Genomic DNA, 17048 nt, shown 5'->3' with positions numbered 1-17048 from the left:
CTCTGTTTTCACTTGGTGATCTGGTCAGTAACGCACCTCCTGTATTAGAGCGCCCCGCTCTGGATGAAGGAGCACAGGCGCAACTTTGGACAGCAGCATTATCAGTCTATGGGGAGGGTTTTTTTTTTTTTTGATGGTCTAGCACAGGGGTCTTAAAATTTACATGGGTCCAGTTTGTAAATTTTTCTTCTGGCAGAGGTCCTAATCTCATGATTATGCTGTAACACATCGCAGTCCCCCCTGTAAATCAGTGTCCTCAGACCCCCTTCTCATTTACATCAGTGTGCACAGTCCCCCTTTATATTGCAGTCCCCCTTTACATCATAGTCCCCCTTTACATCATAGACCCCCTTTACATCATAGACCCCCTTTACATGATAGACCCCCTTTACATCGTAGACCCCCTTTACATCGCAGACCCCCTTTACATCGCAGACCCCCTTTACATCATAGACCCCCTTTACATCATAGACCCCCTTTATATTGCAGACCCCCTTTACATCATAGACCCCCTTTATATTGCAGACCCCCTTTACATCATAGACCCCCTTTATATTGCAGACCCCCTTTACATCATAGACCCCCTTTATATTGCAGACCCCCTTTACATCATAGACCCCCTTTACATCGCAGACCCCCTTTACATCGCAGACCCCCTTTACATCATAGACCCCCTTTACATCATAGACCCCTTTATATTGCAGACCCCCTTTACATAACAGACCTCCTTTATATTGCAGACCCCCTTTACATAACAGACCTTTACATTACAGACCCCCTTTACATCACAGACCCCCTTTACATCACAGACCCCCTTTACATCACAGGCCCCCTTTACATCACAGGCCCCCTTTACATCACAGGCCCCCTTTACATCACAGGCCCCCTTTACATCACAGGCCCCCTTTACATCACAGGCCCCCTTTACATCACAGGCCCCCTTTACATCACAGGCCCCCTTTACATAACAGACCCCCATTACATAACAGTCCCCCTTTACATCACAGTCCCCCTTTACCTGATAGATTGAGCATATAGACGTTCTCCCTACCCCCATGTGACAGCACTGGGTGCCTCTGTGGCCAATCTGCGGTCAGTCACATGTGATGAGGGCTTTCTGGGTTCCCATATCCAGAAGTACCCAATATTTAATTTTGCTTCCCCAGCTGAAAGGAGCAATGATGATTTAGGAGCTGTAATCAATTCTGTTGGACCTTCTTCACAAGTCTAACATGTTTCAGGCACTGGGAGCTAGATTAGGGAAGTGCTCAGCCAGCCTGCTGGAGATAAAGGACACCGGTAAGACTTCTTAGTAAATACAGGGGCTGACCTCTGCTGATCTCATTCAGTCAATATTCAGACATTTGTCATCCGAGATAACCTGAGGCTCTCATGAATGGCAATGATTGTTCTCCATCTTATTAGGAACAGCGAGACACCGAACGTTCCAATTCATCTCAAACCTTGTGGGTTTTTTGTTTTATTATTTTTTTTTTTTATTTTTTTTTTTAGAGCGGAGTCTCCTGCTACAAGATAAAGTGTCCGGTCCTGCAATGCATCCACACCGTCACCGACCCGCAGCAGTGCTGCCCCAGATGTGTAGGTAAGTGGCCTCAGAGAGGGGGAGGAGTCTCCTCCTCATATAAATGAACTTTGCTATGTGTTCCTACTTATTGTCATACAGGTTTTATACATACAGTATATATGTGTGTGTAAAATTTTATATATATATATATATATGTATATATTATAATATAATATAATTTTTTTTATTTTTTCTATTTATAACATATATATTTTTTATTTTATATTATATGTATATATATAAAATTATAAATAAATTATATATATATATATATATATATATATATATATATATATATATATATATATATATATATATATATATATATATATACATTTTTTATTTATAATATATATATTTATATATTTATAATATTACATATACATACATACATACATATATATTTTTTATAATATATATATATATTTTTTTTATTGATTTATAATTTTATATATATATATATATATATATTATAAAAAAAATATATGTATGTATATGTAAAATTATAACTATATATATATATATATATATATATATATATATATATATATATATATATATATATATATATATATATATATATATATATATATAATTTTTTTTATTTATAATTTTATATACAGTGTATATTTATAAAATTATAAATAAAAAAGTATATATTATAAATATTTTTTTTTTATATATTTATAATTTTACATATACATACATACATACATACATATATATTTTTTATAATATATATAAAATTATAAATCAATAAAAAAAAAATATATATACACATATATATATATATATATATATATATATATATATATATATATATATATATATATAAAATACTTTTGTAAATATTTTAGTCTATCTTTTCATGTGACAACACTGAAGAAATGACACTTGTCTACAATGTAAAGTAGTGAGTGTACAGCTTGTATAACAGTGTAAATTTGCTGCCCCCTCAAAATAACTCAACACACAGCCATTAATGTCTAAACCGCTGGCAACAAAAGTGGGTACACCCCTAAGTGAAAATGTCCAAATTGGGCCCAAAGTGTCAATATTTTGTGTGGCCACCATTATTTTCCAGCACTGCCTTAACCCTCTTGGGCATGGAGGTCACCAGAGCTTCACAGGTTGCCACTGGAGTCCTCTTCCCCTCCTCCATGATGACATCACAGAGCTGGTGGATGTTGGAGACCTTGCGCTCCTCCCCCTTCCATTTGAGGATGCCCCACAGAAGATCAATAGGGTTTAGGTCTGGAGACATGCTTGGTCAGTCCATCACCTTTACCCTCAGATACTTTAGCAAGGCAGTGGTTGTCTTGGAGGTGTAAAAAAATTGCAAAAAAAAACTCTGCGCCAAAAAATAACATCTATAGACCTAAAAATGATTATTCTAATGCTACTCCCCTGAAAAAGAGAAAAATATGCTCCTCAGTTAAGATTTAAATAACATATATAGGGGGCGCCAGTTAGCAAAAACTATTATCAATGTGAGTAATTCCCTTCTCATTAATAATCGATATTTTGCCACTCTTCAACAAATATCGTATGCGCAAGTACCCATAATAAATTCACCAAATATATAAAAAAATGATACAACAAATCACACATGACATGTGATAACACCCCAGTGCCAACAGTGACTGCAACAACTATAATATAAAAGTTCTTGTGATCCAGACTGTTCCAAATAAAAGTTCCTCTATAACGTGATGTGATTGCCACACACAAGACGATGACAGATCTTTGGTGTAGAGAGATGTAGCCACAACCCTCCTCACGTGATCCTTCACCGCAGCCTCGATCGTCCACTCCCAGTAAGTGATTGTAATGTGATTCAGCTTACCAGATTTTATTGACCACTTTATTGAAAAAGTTGGTCAGTAATCGCCTCTGCAGGGTTGTGCCTGCTCACATGCTTTTAACCTGTAGATCAGAGATATGCAATTAGCGGACCTCCAGCTGTTGCAGAACTACAAGTCCCATGAGGCACTGCAAGACTCTGACAGCCACAAGCATGACACCCAGAGGCAGAGGCATGATGGGAGTTGTAGTTTTGCAACAGCTGGAGGTCCGCTAATCGCCTCTGCAGGGTTGTGCCTGCTCACGTGCTTTTAACCTGTAGGTCAAGGATATGCAATTAGCGGGCCTCCAGCTGTTGCAAAACTACAACTCCCATCATGCCTCTGCCTCTGGGTGTCATGCTTGTGGCTGTCAGTGTCTTGCTATGCCTCATGGGACTTGTAGTTCTGCAACAGCTGGAGGTCCACTAATTGCATATCCCTGGTGTAGATAGTTTCAACCTTCCTCCTCACAGACAAGTGCGGTATATAGAAAATGGAGAGCCTCCATAGCGCAATTCAATTTTATAAAAAAAATAAAAAATAATACTCAGCCAAATGTCTCCTTACTTGTAAAAGTGCCTTCTCTCCCGGCACTGGGGCCGCTGGCGTTGTTCTAGGGCGAGCTGCAATACAGAGAGTGTCCACACTATCCACTGCAGACGGCGTGCGCTCCACACACTCGCGCCGTTAGCCAGGTGTGTTTGGAGGTGTGTTTGGGGGGGGGGGGGGGGTTGTTATCATGTTGGAATACTACCCTGCGGCCCAATCTCCGAGTTGCTGAGCTATGTGAATGGGCCAGATTGTTTCCCATTAACCCTTTTACAATTCATCAAAAAAAGCTGAAAAAAAAAAAAAAAAAGTTTTTTGTCTGTATCTTCCGCTTTCCCCAGACAATGATGTGCCCTCTTTCTGCAGAGACACCCTCCGGGCTGCGAGCTCCGCCCAAAGTGTGCCAGCATAACGGGACGACCTACCAGCAAGGGGAGATGTTTACCACCCACGAGCTCTTCCCATCGCGACAGTCCAACCAGTGTGTGCAGTGCAGCTGTTCGGTATGTGACCCCCTCTCCCCCTCTCCTTCCCTCCGCTGTCTTTGCTCTAACTCTGTCCTATTGGTTGTGTTATAAAAGTGCCTCCCATAGATGGCGCTCTGGTCAGCTCTGTACACCCATTGGGGAGATTTTCCTTCACTTCCTGTCTGGACATGGAAATATGGGGAATAATGCAACAAACCACTGCTGAGCATTGAATGGTACATATGTACTGTATAGGAAGGCATCAGACAAAACAGGGACAGGAACATAGTACTGCTGAGCAATGGATTATACATATGTATAGGAAGGGATCAGAGACAATAGTGACAGGGACATGGGGATGATGAGCAGTGGGTTGTGTGTATAGGAAGAGATCAGAGAGAATAGTGACAGGGACATGGGGCTGCTGAGCAATGGATGGTGTGTATTAGAAGTGTTTAGAATAGGGACATGGGGCTGCTGAGCAACGGACGGTGTAAATAGGAAGTGATCCAAGAGAATATTGCCAAAGGACATGGTGCTGCTTAGCTGTGAATTGTGTGTATTGGAAGTCATCAGAGATGATAATGACAAGGACATGGTGCTGATGAGTAGGGAATGGTACAAATGTTTATGAAGGGGGTCAGAGAGAATAGTGATAGGGATGCCACACTGAGTGGAAGATGGTACATATGTAAGTGAAGGAATCGGAGAGTGTAGTGGCAGGGACATGGTGCTGCTGAGCAGTAAATGGTGTGTATAGGAAGAGATCAGAGAGAATGGTGATAGGGACATGGGGCTGCTGAGCAATGGAAGGTGTGTATAGGAAGAAATCAGAGAGAATGGTGATAGGGACATGGGGCTGCTGAGCAGAGGATGGTGTGTATAGGAAGAGATCAGAGAGAATAGTGATAGGGACATGGTGCTGCTGAGCAGTAAATGGTGTGTATAGGAAGGGATCAGAGAGAATAGTGATAGGGACATGGGGCTGCTGAGCAATGGATGGTGTGTATAGGAAGAGATCAGAGAGAATGGTGATAGGGACATGGGGCTGCTGAGCAGTGGATGGTGTGTATAGGAAGAGATCAGAGAGAATGGTGAAAGGGACACGGTGCTGCTGAGCAGTAAATGGTGTGTATAGGAAGGGATCAGAGAGAATAGTGATAGGGACATGGTGCTGCTGAGCAGTAAATGGTGTGTATAGGAAGAGATCAGAGAGAATGGTGATAGGGACATGGGGCTGCTGAGCAGGGGATGGTGTGTATAGGAAGAGATCAGAGAGAATGGTGATAGGGACATGGGGCTGCTGAGCAGGGGATGGTGTGTATAGGAAGAGATCAGAGAGAATAGTGATAGGGACATGGGGCTGCTGAGCAGTGGATGGTGTGTATAGGAAGAGATCAGAGGGAATGGTGATAGGGACATGGGGCTGCTGAGCAGTAAATGGTGTGTATAGGAAGAGATCAGAGAGAATAGTGATAGGGACATGGGGCTGCTGAGCAGTGGATGATGTGTATAGGAAGAGATCAGAGAGAATAGTGATAGGGACATGGGGCTGCTGAGCAGTAAATGGTGTGTATAGGAAGAGATCATAGAGAATAGTGATAGGGACATGGGGCTGCTGAGCAGTAAATGGTGTGTATAGGAAGAGATCATAGAGAATAGTGATAGGGACATGGGGCTGCTGAGCAGTAAATGGTGTGTATAGGAAGATATCAGAGAGAATAGTGATAGGGACATGGGGCTGCTGAGCAGTAAATGGTGTGTATAGGAAGAGATCAGAGAGAATGGTGATAGGGACATGGGGCTGCTGAGCAGTGGATGGTGTGTATAGGAAGAGATCAGAGAGAATAGTGATAGGGACATGGTGCTGCTGAGCAGTGGATGGTGTGTATAGGAAGAGATCAGAGAGAATAGTGATAGGGACATGGTGCTGCTGAGCAGTGGATGGTGTGTATAGGAAGAGATCAGAGAGAATGGTGATAGGGACACGGTGCTGCTGAGCAGTAAATGGTGTGTATAGGAAGAGATCAGAGAGAATAGTGATAGGGACATGGGGCTGCTGAGCAGTGGATGGTGTGTATAGGAAGGGATCAGAGAGAATGGTGATAGGGACATGGGGCTGCTGAGCAGTGGATGGTGTGTATAGGAAGAGATCAGAGAGAATGGTGATAGGGACATGGTGCTGCTGAGCAGTAAATGGATGGTGTGTATAGGAAGGGATCATAGAGAATGGTGATAGGGACACGGTGCTGCTGAGCAGTAAATGGTGTGTATAGAAAGGGATCAGAGAGAATAGTGATAGGGACACGGTGCTGCTGAGCAGTAAATGGTGTGTATAGGAAGAGATCAGAGAGGATAGTGATAGGGACATGGGGCTGCTGAGCAGTAAATGGTGTGTATAGAAAGGGATCAGAGAGAATAGTGATAGGGACATGGTGCTGCTGAGCAGTAAATGGTGTGTATAGGAAGAGATCAGAGAGAATAGTGATAGGGACATGGTGCTGCTGAGCAGTAAATGGTGTGTATAGGAAGAGATCAGAGAGAATAGTGATAGGGACATGGGGCTGCTGAGCAGTAAATGGTGTGTATAGGAAGGGATCAGAGGGAATGGTGATAGGGACATGGGGCTGCTGAGCAGTGGATGGTGTGTATAGGAAGAGATCAGAGAGAATAGTGATAGGGACATGGGGCTGCTGAGCAGTAAATGGTGTGTATAGGAAGAGATCAGAGAGAATGGTGATAGGGACATGGTGCTGCTGAGCAATGGATGGTGTGTATAGGAAGAGATCAGAGAGAATAGTGATAGGGACATGGGGCTGCTGAGCAGTGGATGGTGTGTATAGGAAGAGATCAGAGAGAATAGTGACAGGGACATGGTGCTGCTGAGCAATGGATGGTGTGTATAGGAAGAGATCAGAGAGAATGGTGATAGGGACATGGGGCTGCTGAGCAGGGCATGGTACACTCTCCAATATTCTGGGTTGTGGGCGGGTCCTCACCATTCTTGCATATAATACAGGATAACAGGTCCTGCATTGCATGTGATGACATCACAGTGTGAGTGACATGTGACCACCTTGGAGAAGAAGGTTTGGGTGACGGGTTGCACCGAATGGTGGAATGGGATGATTGCAGCTCAGTCCAATGCCTATTGAACCCTTGCAGTGTGGGGGAGGAGGGGGTCTTTAAGTGGGGGGCTGTGAAGGGCTCTGTGGGGGGGGGGGGGTGTGGGCTGTGGTCATTGTGAAGGCACCCTGTGATTCCAGGCATGGCTGAGCCACGATATTTGGATAACCCGGACTCTGTGATTTCCCAGCCTGGGCCGGTGTGTTCCCGGAAAGTCGGCACTCGCCCTCTATGACTCTTTACAAGGCTCTGCTCACCGTTCTGGGTGATATTTGTGATTTCTACAGGTTGATGGGGGGGGGGGGGGGGGGTGAGATCTCCTCCTGTATAGAGGAACGCTGATCTCCGCACCAAGGTGGCCAGGTCATGACATTCAGGAAGGATTGGGTTACAGGTCCATGGGCGAGGGGCAGCCTCAGCGCTCAGCGAGCGGGCGAGTGTTGGGCTGGCTGGAGAAAGGGAACAAGTGGGCCTTTTATACAGATGAATCGGATCGATTATTCTCTATTTTCTACCATTTCTGGTAAAATGCTCATAGAAAGTGCACTGTGATCTGTGTTTGCGCACGTATTGCTGCCGTTACGCTTCATATACTTTTAATGATCAAAACTTTTCCCATCTGTGATTTTTTTTTTTTTTTGTAACTTTAAAGCTGAACTCCATGCAAGCAGCTGAATACACAAATTATACATTGAAGGGAGCTGTTTTTTCTTGGATTTGTGTTTTGCATTATTATTGTCATTATTATTATTTTGTATTTACTTTTTTTTTTTTTGTTTTAGCTTTTAATTTTGCATTTATTATTATTCACCCTATTATGTTTTATTTGATGATGATGATTTCGTATTGATTGTTCTTTTTACATTTTAAAAAAAAAATTGTTCAGCTTTTTTATTTTCGTTTTTAATTATTATAATTTAGCATTTAGTACTTTAGCAAATAATTTTTATTGACATTTTTTTTTTCTCTTTCAATTAACCTTCAACAACGCAAACAAAAAAAAGGAAAAAATTATTTTTTTATTATTGTTGTTATTACAAAACAAATCAAATCAATATAAGTGCCACGCTGTGCTTGCCAATCAGAACATAAGTATTACGAAATATATAAACTGTAAACCAAAGTCAATAAATGACCAGTATAGTGATATAAACGGGGAAAAAAACACAATAGCGCGCCATCGGTGGTGCTTAACCCTTTCATGCCTTTCTGACATTTGTTAATCCGTATTTTTTGCTACATAATTAGTTAGAACCCCCAAACATATATATATATAATATATATATATATATATATATATATATATATATATATATATATATATATATATATAAAATACATATTTTTTCTTTTTAGGGGAGACTCTAGAGAATAAAATAATAAAATGGTGATTGTTGCAATATTTTATGTCACACTGTATTTGCGCAGGGGTCTTATTATTACTATTATTATTATTATTTTCCCTACATTTTAATTTTTTTATTTTAGCTTTTAAAAAAAAAAAAAATAATGATTTTGCTTTTTTTTTTTTTTTTTTGTGCTTCTTATTTTTAACTATTATTATTATTATTATTATTATTACTATTTTTCCCCCTACAGATTTTTTTGTTTATTTTTATTTTGCATCTTTTATTATTGTACTTCTTATTTTTTAATTGTTGTTGTTATTATTATTATTATTATTATTACTATCCCCCCCACGGATTTTATTTTTTATTTTTTTTATTTTGCATTTATTATTATTATTATTATTATTATTATTGTACATCCTAATAATAATAACAATAATAACTTTGTGATTGCAGACTGTGTGTCTTATATCACCGGTGTTCTTGTTTTGTAGGATGGACAGATATACTGTGGTCTGGTTACCTGTCCAGAGCTGGTATGTTCCTCCCCGATGACTATACCAGACTCCTGCTGCCCAGGGTGCCGAGGTAAGTAGCCCTGCTACATAACAAACATCAATCTCTTTGTGCTTTTTTTTTGCTTTAATAGCCATAAATAAAATGCAGCCTTTCCCTTCAGTCTTGCCCAGTTGTGCCGTCTCCTCCCATGAACTGGAATGGCTTACTCTGATCTCACCGCACACTGTGAGCTTCTCACAATGTACATTAGAAGCTGCAGCAAGTCATAGATGGAGCTCTGCCTCATTTCCTGGCTGGAGGACATCCCTTGTCATCTAAGCCCTTTCCTACCCATCCTGTCCCTGGTCCCACCCCTTTTTAGTTTTCTCAATCATGGAGGCTCAGCATCACATACAGTGCTGTTGATAAAGTATTCACACCCTTTGATAGTTTCCACATTTTCTCATGTTACAACCAAAAAATGTAAATGTATTTTATTGGGATTTTATGTGATAGACTGAAACAAAGTGGCACATTGTAAAACACTTGGAAAACCATTTATCATTTTCCTTTCACTTCACAAATAAATATGTGAAAAGTGTGGGGAGGCATTTGTATTCAGCCCCCTTTACTCTGATACCCCTAACTAAAATTTAGTGGAACCAATTGCCTTCAGAAGTCACCTAATTAGTAAATAGAGTACATCTGTGTGTAATTTAATCTCGGTATAAATACAGCTGTTCTGTGAAGACCTCGGAGGTTTGTTAGAGAATCTTAGTGAACAAACAGCATCATGAAGACCAAGGAACACACCAGACAGGTCAGGGATAAAGTTGTGGAGAAGTATAAAGCAGGGTTAGGTTATAGAAAAATCTCCCAAGCTTTGAACATCTCGCGGAGCTCTGTTCAATCCATCATCCAAAAATGGAAAGAGTATGGCACAACTGCAAACCTACCAAGACATGGCCGTCCACCTAAACTGACCGGGCCGGGCAAGGATAGCATTTATCAGAGAAGAGCCAAGAGGCTCATGGTAACTCTGGAGGAGCTGCAGAGATCCACAGCTCAGGTGGGAGAATCTGTCCACAGGACAACTATTAGTCGTGCTCTCCACAAATCTGCCCTTTATGGAAGAGTGACAAGAAGAAAGACATTGGTGGAAGAAAGTCATAAGAAGTCCTGTTTGCAGTTTGTGAGAAGTCATGTGGGGGACACAGCAAACATGTGGAAGAAGGTGCTCTGATCAGATGAGACCAAAATTCAACTTTTTGGCCTAAAAGCAAAACGCTATGTGTGGGGGAAAACTAACACTGCACATCACCCTGAACACACCATCCCCACCGTGAAACATGGTGGTGGCAGCATCATGTTGTGAGGATGCTTTTCTTTAGCAGAGACACGGAAGCTGGTCAGAGTTGATGGGAAGATGGATGAAGCCAAATACAGGACAATCTTAGAAGAAAACCTGTTAGAGTCTGCAAAAGACTTGAGACCGGGGTGGAGGTTCACCTTCCAGCAGGACAACGACCCTAAACATAGAGCCAGAGCTACAATGGAATGGTTTAGATCAAAGCATATCCATGTGTTAGAATGGCCCAGTCACAGTCCAGACCTAAATCACATTGAAAATCTGTGGTAAGACTTGAAAATTGCTGTTCACAGACGCTCTCCATCCAATCTGACAGAGCTTGAGATATTTTGCAAAGAAGAATGGGCAGAAATGTCCCTCTCTAGATGTGCAAAGCTGGTAGAGACATCCCCAAAAAGACTTGCAGCTGTAATTGCAGAGAAAGGAGATTCTACAAAGTATTGACTCCGGGGGGCGCCATACAAATGCCCCCCACACTGAAAACCAGTTATTTTCCTTCCACTTCACACTTATGTGCCACTTTGTGTTGGTTTATCACATAAAATCCCAATAAAATACATTTACTATTTGGTTGTAACATGACAAAATGTAGAAAATATCAAGGGGTGTGAATACTTTTTCAAGGCGCTGTATGGGTGTTCTCTAGTAAAGTAAACCTCAGTCCTCTGACACACGTGATGATATTGATAAGTGTGACAATTTGGGGAAAATACAAAAAATTTGTAAACCTTTTTTTTCCCCAAACGGTCATCTGGCTGCTCTGAAAACTCTACCCCTCGTAGTTCTTTGGACAATGGATGGAGCCTCAAAATGACGCTTCGTGCGTTGCGCCAATGTTGCGCCACACATTGTGGATCTCCAAGTCGGGACAACAGAACAGGAGGCGTGTCTGCCTGTATAATGACCTTCTGTGCAGTATTGATACAATGTTGCAGAGACGGAACCAACCGATCACCAAAGGTAAAACAGAGTTCCATCTCTGCGACATTGTATGAGTTCTGTATGGCGGCTCACTCTGCTCTATCTGAATTATCACACAGGAACCTCCATACACACTGTACACAGTGCAGAGGTCTCTGTCGTACTATTTCCTCTTTTGGTTGAATGTTCTCAGTCTATAGTGTCAGGCAGCCCATAGATCAGTATTGTATTCTGACAGCGGGGCAGGCTTCCCTACCGTCACAATAACACTGATCAGCAGTGCAGGCTATAGCCAGCAGTGCTGATCGGCCAGGAAAAATCCAGCAGGGCAGTTGTACAGACTTGGAACATTAGATTGACTTCTGTACAACCTCCCTGCCCACACATGGATTCCTAATCGTCCGGTCCCTGCTGAACAAGCCAGTTTTTGATCCATGTATGGCTGGCTTTAGATTGTTTTCTCTATTGGCTGAATGTTCTTGACCTATATTGTTATCCTATTTTCTCTATTTGTTGAATGTTCTCAGTCTGTAGTGTTAGGCTATTTTCTCTATTGGTTGAATGTTCTCAGTCTGTAGTGTTAGGCTATTTTCTCTATTGGTTGAATGTTTTCAGTCTGTAGTGTTAGGCTATTTTCTCTATTGGTTGAATGTCCTCAGTCTGTAGTGTTAGGCTATTTTCTCTATTGGTTGAATGTCCTCAGTCTGTAGTGTTAGGCTATTTTCTCTATTGGTTGAATGTCCTCAGTCTGTAGTGTTAGGCTATTTTCTCTATTGGTTGAATGTTCTCAGTCTGTAGTGTTAGGCTATTTTCTCTATTGGTTGAATGTTCTCAGTCTGTAGTGTTAGGCTATTTTCTCTATTATTTGAATGTTCTCAGTCTGTAGTGTTAGGCTATTTTCTCTATTGGTTGAATGTTCTCAGTCTGTAGTGTTAGGCTATTTTCTCTATTGGTTGAATATTCTCAGTCTGTAGTGTTAGGCTATTTTCTCTATTGGTTGAATGTTTTCAGTCTGTAGCGTTAGGCTATTTTCTCTATTGGTTGAATGTTCTCAGTCTGTAGCGTTAGGCTATTTTCTCTATTGGTTGAATATTCTCAGTCTGTAGTGTTAGGCTATTTTCTCTATTGGTTGAATATTCTCAGTCTGTAGTGTTAGGCTATTTTCTCTATTGGTTGAATATTCTCAGTCTGTAGTGTTAGGCTATTTTCTCTATTGGTTGAATGTTTTCAGTCTGTAGTGTTAGGCTATTTTCTCTATTGGTTGAATGTTCTCAGTCTGTAGTTTTAGGCTATTTTCTCTATTGGTTGAATGTTCTCAGTCTGTAGTGTTAGGCTACTTTCTCTATTAGTTGAATATTCTTAGTGTTTAGTCTTAGGCAATTTTTTCTATTGGTTGAATGCCCTTGGCCTATATTGTTGGGCTATTTTCTCTTTTGGTTGAATATTCTTGGTCTTTAGTAGTAGGCTATTTTCTCTATTGCTTGAATGTCATTAGTCAATAGTGTTATGCCGCGTACACACGATCGGAATTCTGGCCAGAAAAAGACCGATGAGAGCTTTTCATCGGAAAATGTGACCGTGTGTATGCTCCATCGGAATTTCCGCCAGCCAAAAATTGATAGCATGTTCTCAATTTTCCCAACGGAAAAACTTTCTATCGGTAATTCTGATCGTGTGTATGCAATTCCGACACGCCAAAAATCACGCATGCTCAGATTCAACTACGAGACAGAAGCTATTGGCTACTGGCTATTGAACTTCCTTTTTCTAGTCCCGTCATACGTGTTGTACGTCACCGCGTTATAAACGATCGGATGTGACCATGTGTAGGCAAGACAGCTTGAGCCGAATTCCGTCGGGAAAACCATCAGAGCTTTTTCCGACGAGAATTCCGATCGTGTGTACGTGGCATTAGGCTATTTTCTCCATTGGTTGAATGTCCTTGGCCTATATTGTTGGACTATTTTTGCTATTGGTTGAATGTTCTCAGTTCATAGGGTAATGCCCCATAAACACGGTCGGAAATTCCAACGGAAAAAGTCCAATCGGATTATGTTGTCGGAAAATCCGATCGTGCGTGGGCTCTATCGGACTTTTTCTGTCGGAATTTCCGACAGAAAAAGTTTGAGAGCTGGATCTAAAATTTTCCAACAACAAAAGACTTTTTTTGATCGTGTGTAGAGAATTCCAAGGCACAAAGTGCCACGCATGCTCAGAAACGAAAGCTTGGAGGCAAAAGCTATTGGCCACTGGCCTCTACGTAGTCCCGTCGTACTTGATTTATGCCACCTCGTTCCGAACGTTTGGATTTCCCGACAACTTTGTGCGCCCGCGTGTACACGCGGCCGGAATTTCCAATGGAAACAGTCCGATGGGAGCTTTTCATAGGATTTTCCGACCGTGTGTACGCCCATCTGTCTTTTTCTGTCGGCATTTCCGACTGTCTTTAGATTGAGAGCCTGTTCTTAATTTTTCCGACGGAAAACCTTTCTATCGGATTATTCGATCGTGTGTATGCAATTCCGGCATGCAAAATTCTGACGCATGCTCGGAAACAATTCCACTCATGCTCGGAAATATTAAACTTCCCTTTTTATAGTGCCGCTAAACGTGTTGTATGTCGCGGTGTTATTGACCGTCAGAATTTGGTGTGACCGTGTGTAGGCAAGACAGTTTGAGCGAAACTCCGTTGGAATTCCTACGGGGAAACCATCAGAGCTTTTTCCGACAAGAATTCCGATCGTGTGTACGTGGCATAACACTATAGACTAAGGACTTTCAACCAATAGAGGAAAAAGCCTTAGTTTATAGTGTTAGGCTATTTTCCTCTATTGGTTGAATGTCCTTAGTCTATAGTGTTAGGCTATTTTCCTCTATTGGTTGAATGTCCTTAGTCTATAGTGTTAGGCTATTTCCTCTATTGGTTGAATGTCCTCAGTCTGTAGTGTTAGGCTATTTTCTCTATTGGTTGAATGTCCTCAGTCTGTAGTGTTAGGCTATTTTCTCTATTGGTTGAATGTTCTCAGTCTGTAGTGTTATTCTATTTCCTCTATTGGTTGAATGTCCTTAGTCTATAGTGTTAGGCTATTTCCTCTATTGGTTGAATGTCCTTAGTCTATAGTGTTAGGCTATTTCCCCTATTGGTTGAATGTCCTTAGTCTATAGTGTTAGGCTATTTCCCCTATTGGTTGAATGTCCTTAGTCTATAGTGTTAACCAATTTCCTCTATTGGTTGAATGTCCTTAGTCTATAGTGTTAGGCTATTTTCTCTATTGGTTGAATGTTCTCAGTCTGTAGTGTTAGGCTATTTCCTCTATTGGTTGAATGTCCTTAGTCTATAGTGTTAGGCTATTTCCTCTATTGGTTGAATGTCCTTAGTCTATAGTGTTAGGCTATTTCCTCTATTGGTTGAATGTCCTTAGTCTATAGTGTTAGGCTATTTTCTCTATTTGCAGAAAACGCTTACAGCACTGTGCAAACATTTTAAGCAGGTGTGAAGAAATTCTGTAAAGTAAGAATGACTTAAAAAATATATATGATGTATCAGTTACCCCAACATTCATTTGTGCCTTTTACATTTGCCCGAGTTCAGCTTTTAGATAAATCGATGAATGCACTCCTGTAGGGCTGTGTTAAGCTGGCCATACATCACTACAATTTCATTCGAAACGTGTCACTTTGTAATGTTCGCTCGATTTTCTAACAGTTTCAAGTACAGTGACAGGATGGCAAATTTTTCTCGAGTGAATAAAATAACTGGCAATGTGGGTTTAATTCGGGAAAAATCCTACGTATTGTAATGAACCCTGCTTAATATGTGGGGATTCTATTGAAGTGACGGGTCTGGATAAAATTTCAAATGAGTGTTCCATTGAAATGTTGAATGAGGTATCTTTAAAAGCTGGTAAGATCGAATGCTGTTCAATTTTTCAAACTCTCAGTATGAAAGTTTTAAGGCAATTCTGGTGTATGGCCAGCTTTAATCGAAAAAAAGGTAAAAATGTGTTTCTATGTAAGGTGTGTGTGTGTGTGTGTATGTATACCATTATTTTCCAGCACTGCCTTAACCCTCTTGGGCATGGAGGTCACCAGAGCTTCACAGGTCACCACTGGAGTCCTCTTCCCCTCCTCCATGACAACAACACAAAGCTGGTGGATGTTGGAGACCTTGCGCTCCTCCACCTTCCATTTGAGGATGTCCCACAGATGCTCAATAGGGTTTAGGTCTGGAGACATGCTTGGCCAGTCCATCACCTTTACCCTCAGCTTTTTTAGCAAGAAGGACTTGCTAAAGAACTTGGAGGTGTGTTTGGGGTGGTTATCATGTTGGAATACTGCCCTGCGGCCCAGTCTCCGAAGGGAGGGGATCATGCTCTGCTTCAGTATGTCACAGTAAATGTTGGCATTCATGGTTCCCACAATGATCTGTAGCTCCCCAGTGCCGGCAGCACTCATGCAGCCCCAGACCATGACACTCCCACCACCATGCCTGACTGACTGTAGGCAAGACACACTTGTCTTTATACTCCTCACCTGGTTGCCGCGACACACGCTTGTCACCATCTGAACCAAATAAGATTATCTTGGTCTCATCAGACCACAGGACATGGTTCCAGTAATCTATATCTTTAGTCTGCTGAAGACAAGCAGACTTGTGCATCATCTTTAGAAGAGGCTTCCTTCTGGGATGACAGCCATGCAGACCAATTTTGATGCAGTGTGTGGCGAATGGTCTGAGCACTGACAGGCTGACCCCCCCACCCCAACGCCTTTGTATTATCATCACAAATTGTCCCATCAGCTTCCTAGATCTCTCACCTTTTGTGTATTCCGTGTCTTACAGATGGGTCATTTGAGCGATCCGGGGAAGAGGAGCCATTAAACAGAGGTGTTGTACGTAAATTTTTTTTTTTCTTTTTGTAGTATAGTTCCTGTTTATTTAATACAACAGTGCATCAGTCAGTGCTAACCTAATTAAAGCTGGCCATACCCCATATATATAAAAAATATATTAGGTCCATGTTTGCACTGAGTACCAATATATACTAGGGCTAGGTCAGGGCAAACATAGCCTTAGTATATATGTGTACTGAGTACCAATGTATTCTAGGGCTATGTATGTACTGAGTACCAATGTATACTAGGGCTATGTATGTACTGAGTACACATATATAGTAGGGCTATGTATGTACTGAGTACACATATATACTAGGGCTATGTATGTACTGAGTACCAATATATACTAGGGCTATGTATGTACTAAGTACCAATATATACTAGGGCTATGTATGTACTGAGTACTGCTATATACTAGGGCTATGTATGTACTGAGTATCAATG

At 41.2% G+C, this 17048-nt stretch overlaps 1 protein-coding gene across 1 annotated transcript in view; it reads left to right on the top strand.

The window, feature by feature from the left end:
- Nucleotides 1-17048, top strand: part of CHRDL2 (chordin like 2) — a 153469-nt gene that overhangs the window by 87645 nt on the left and 48776 nt on the right. The window contains exons 3-6 of the mRNA XM_077451225.1: nucleotides 1513-1603; nucleotides 4345-4481; nucleotides 9415-9508; nucleotides 16552-16601. Coding sequence (XP_077307351.1) covers nucleotides 1513-1603; nucleotides 4345-4481; nucleotides 9415-9508; nucleotides 16552-16601 — 372 coding nt within the window. The remainder of the gene's footprint in view (nucleotides 1-1512; nucleotides 1604-4344; nucleotides 4482-9414; nucleotides 9509-16551; nucleotides 16602-17048) is intronic.

The sequence above is a fragment of the Lithobates pipiens genome, unplaced genomic scaffold (genome assembly GCF_037356315.1).
Source record: "Lithobates pipiens isolate NorthernLeopardFrog02 unplaced genomic scaffold, aLitPip1_a1.2 Scaffold_23, whole genome shotgun sequence".
Taxonomy (NCBI): Eukaryota; Metazoa; Chordata; class Amphibia; order Anura; family Ranidae; genus Lithobates; species Lithobates pipiens.
The sequence above is the reverse complement of the archived record's forward strand: the minus strand, read 5'-3'. Positions and strand labels throughout refer to the sequence as shown.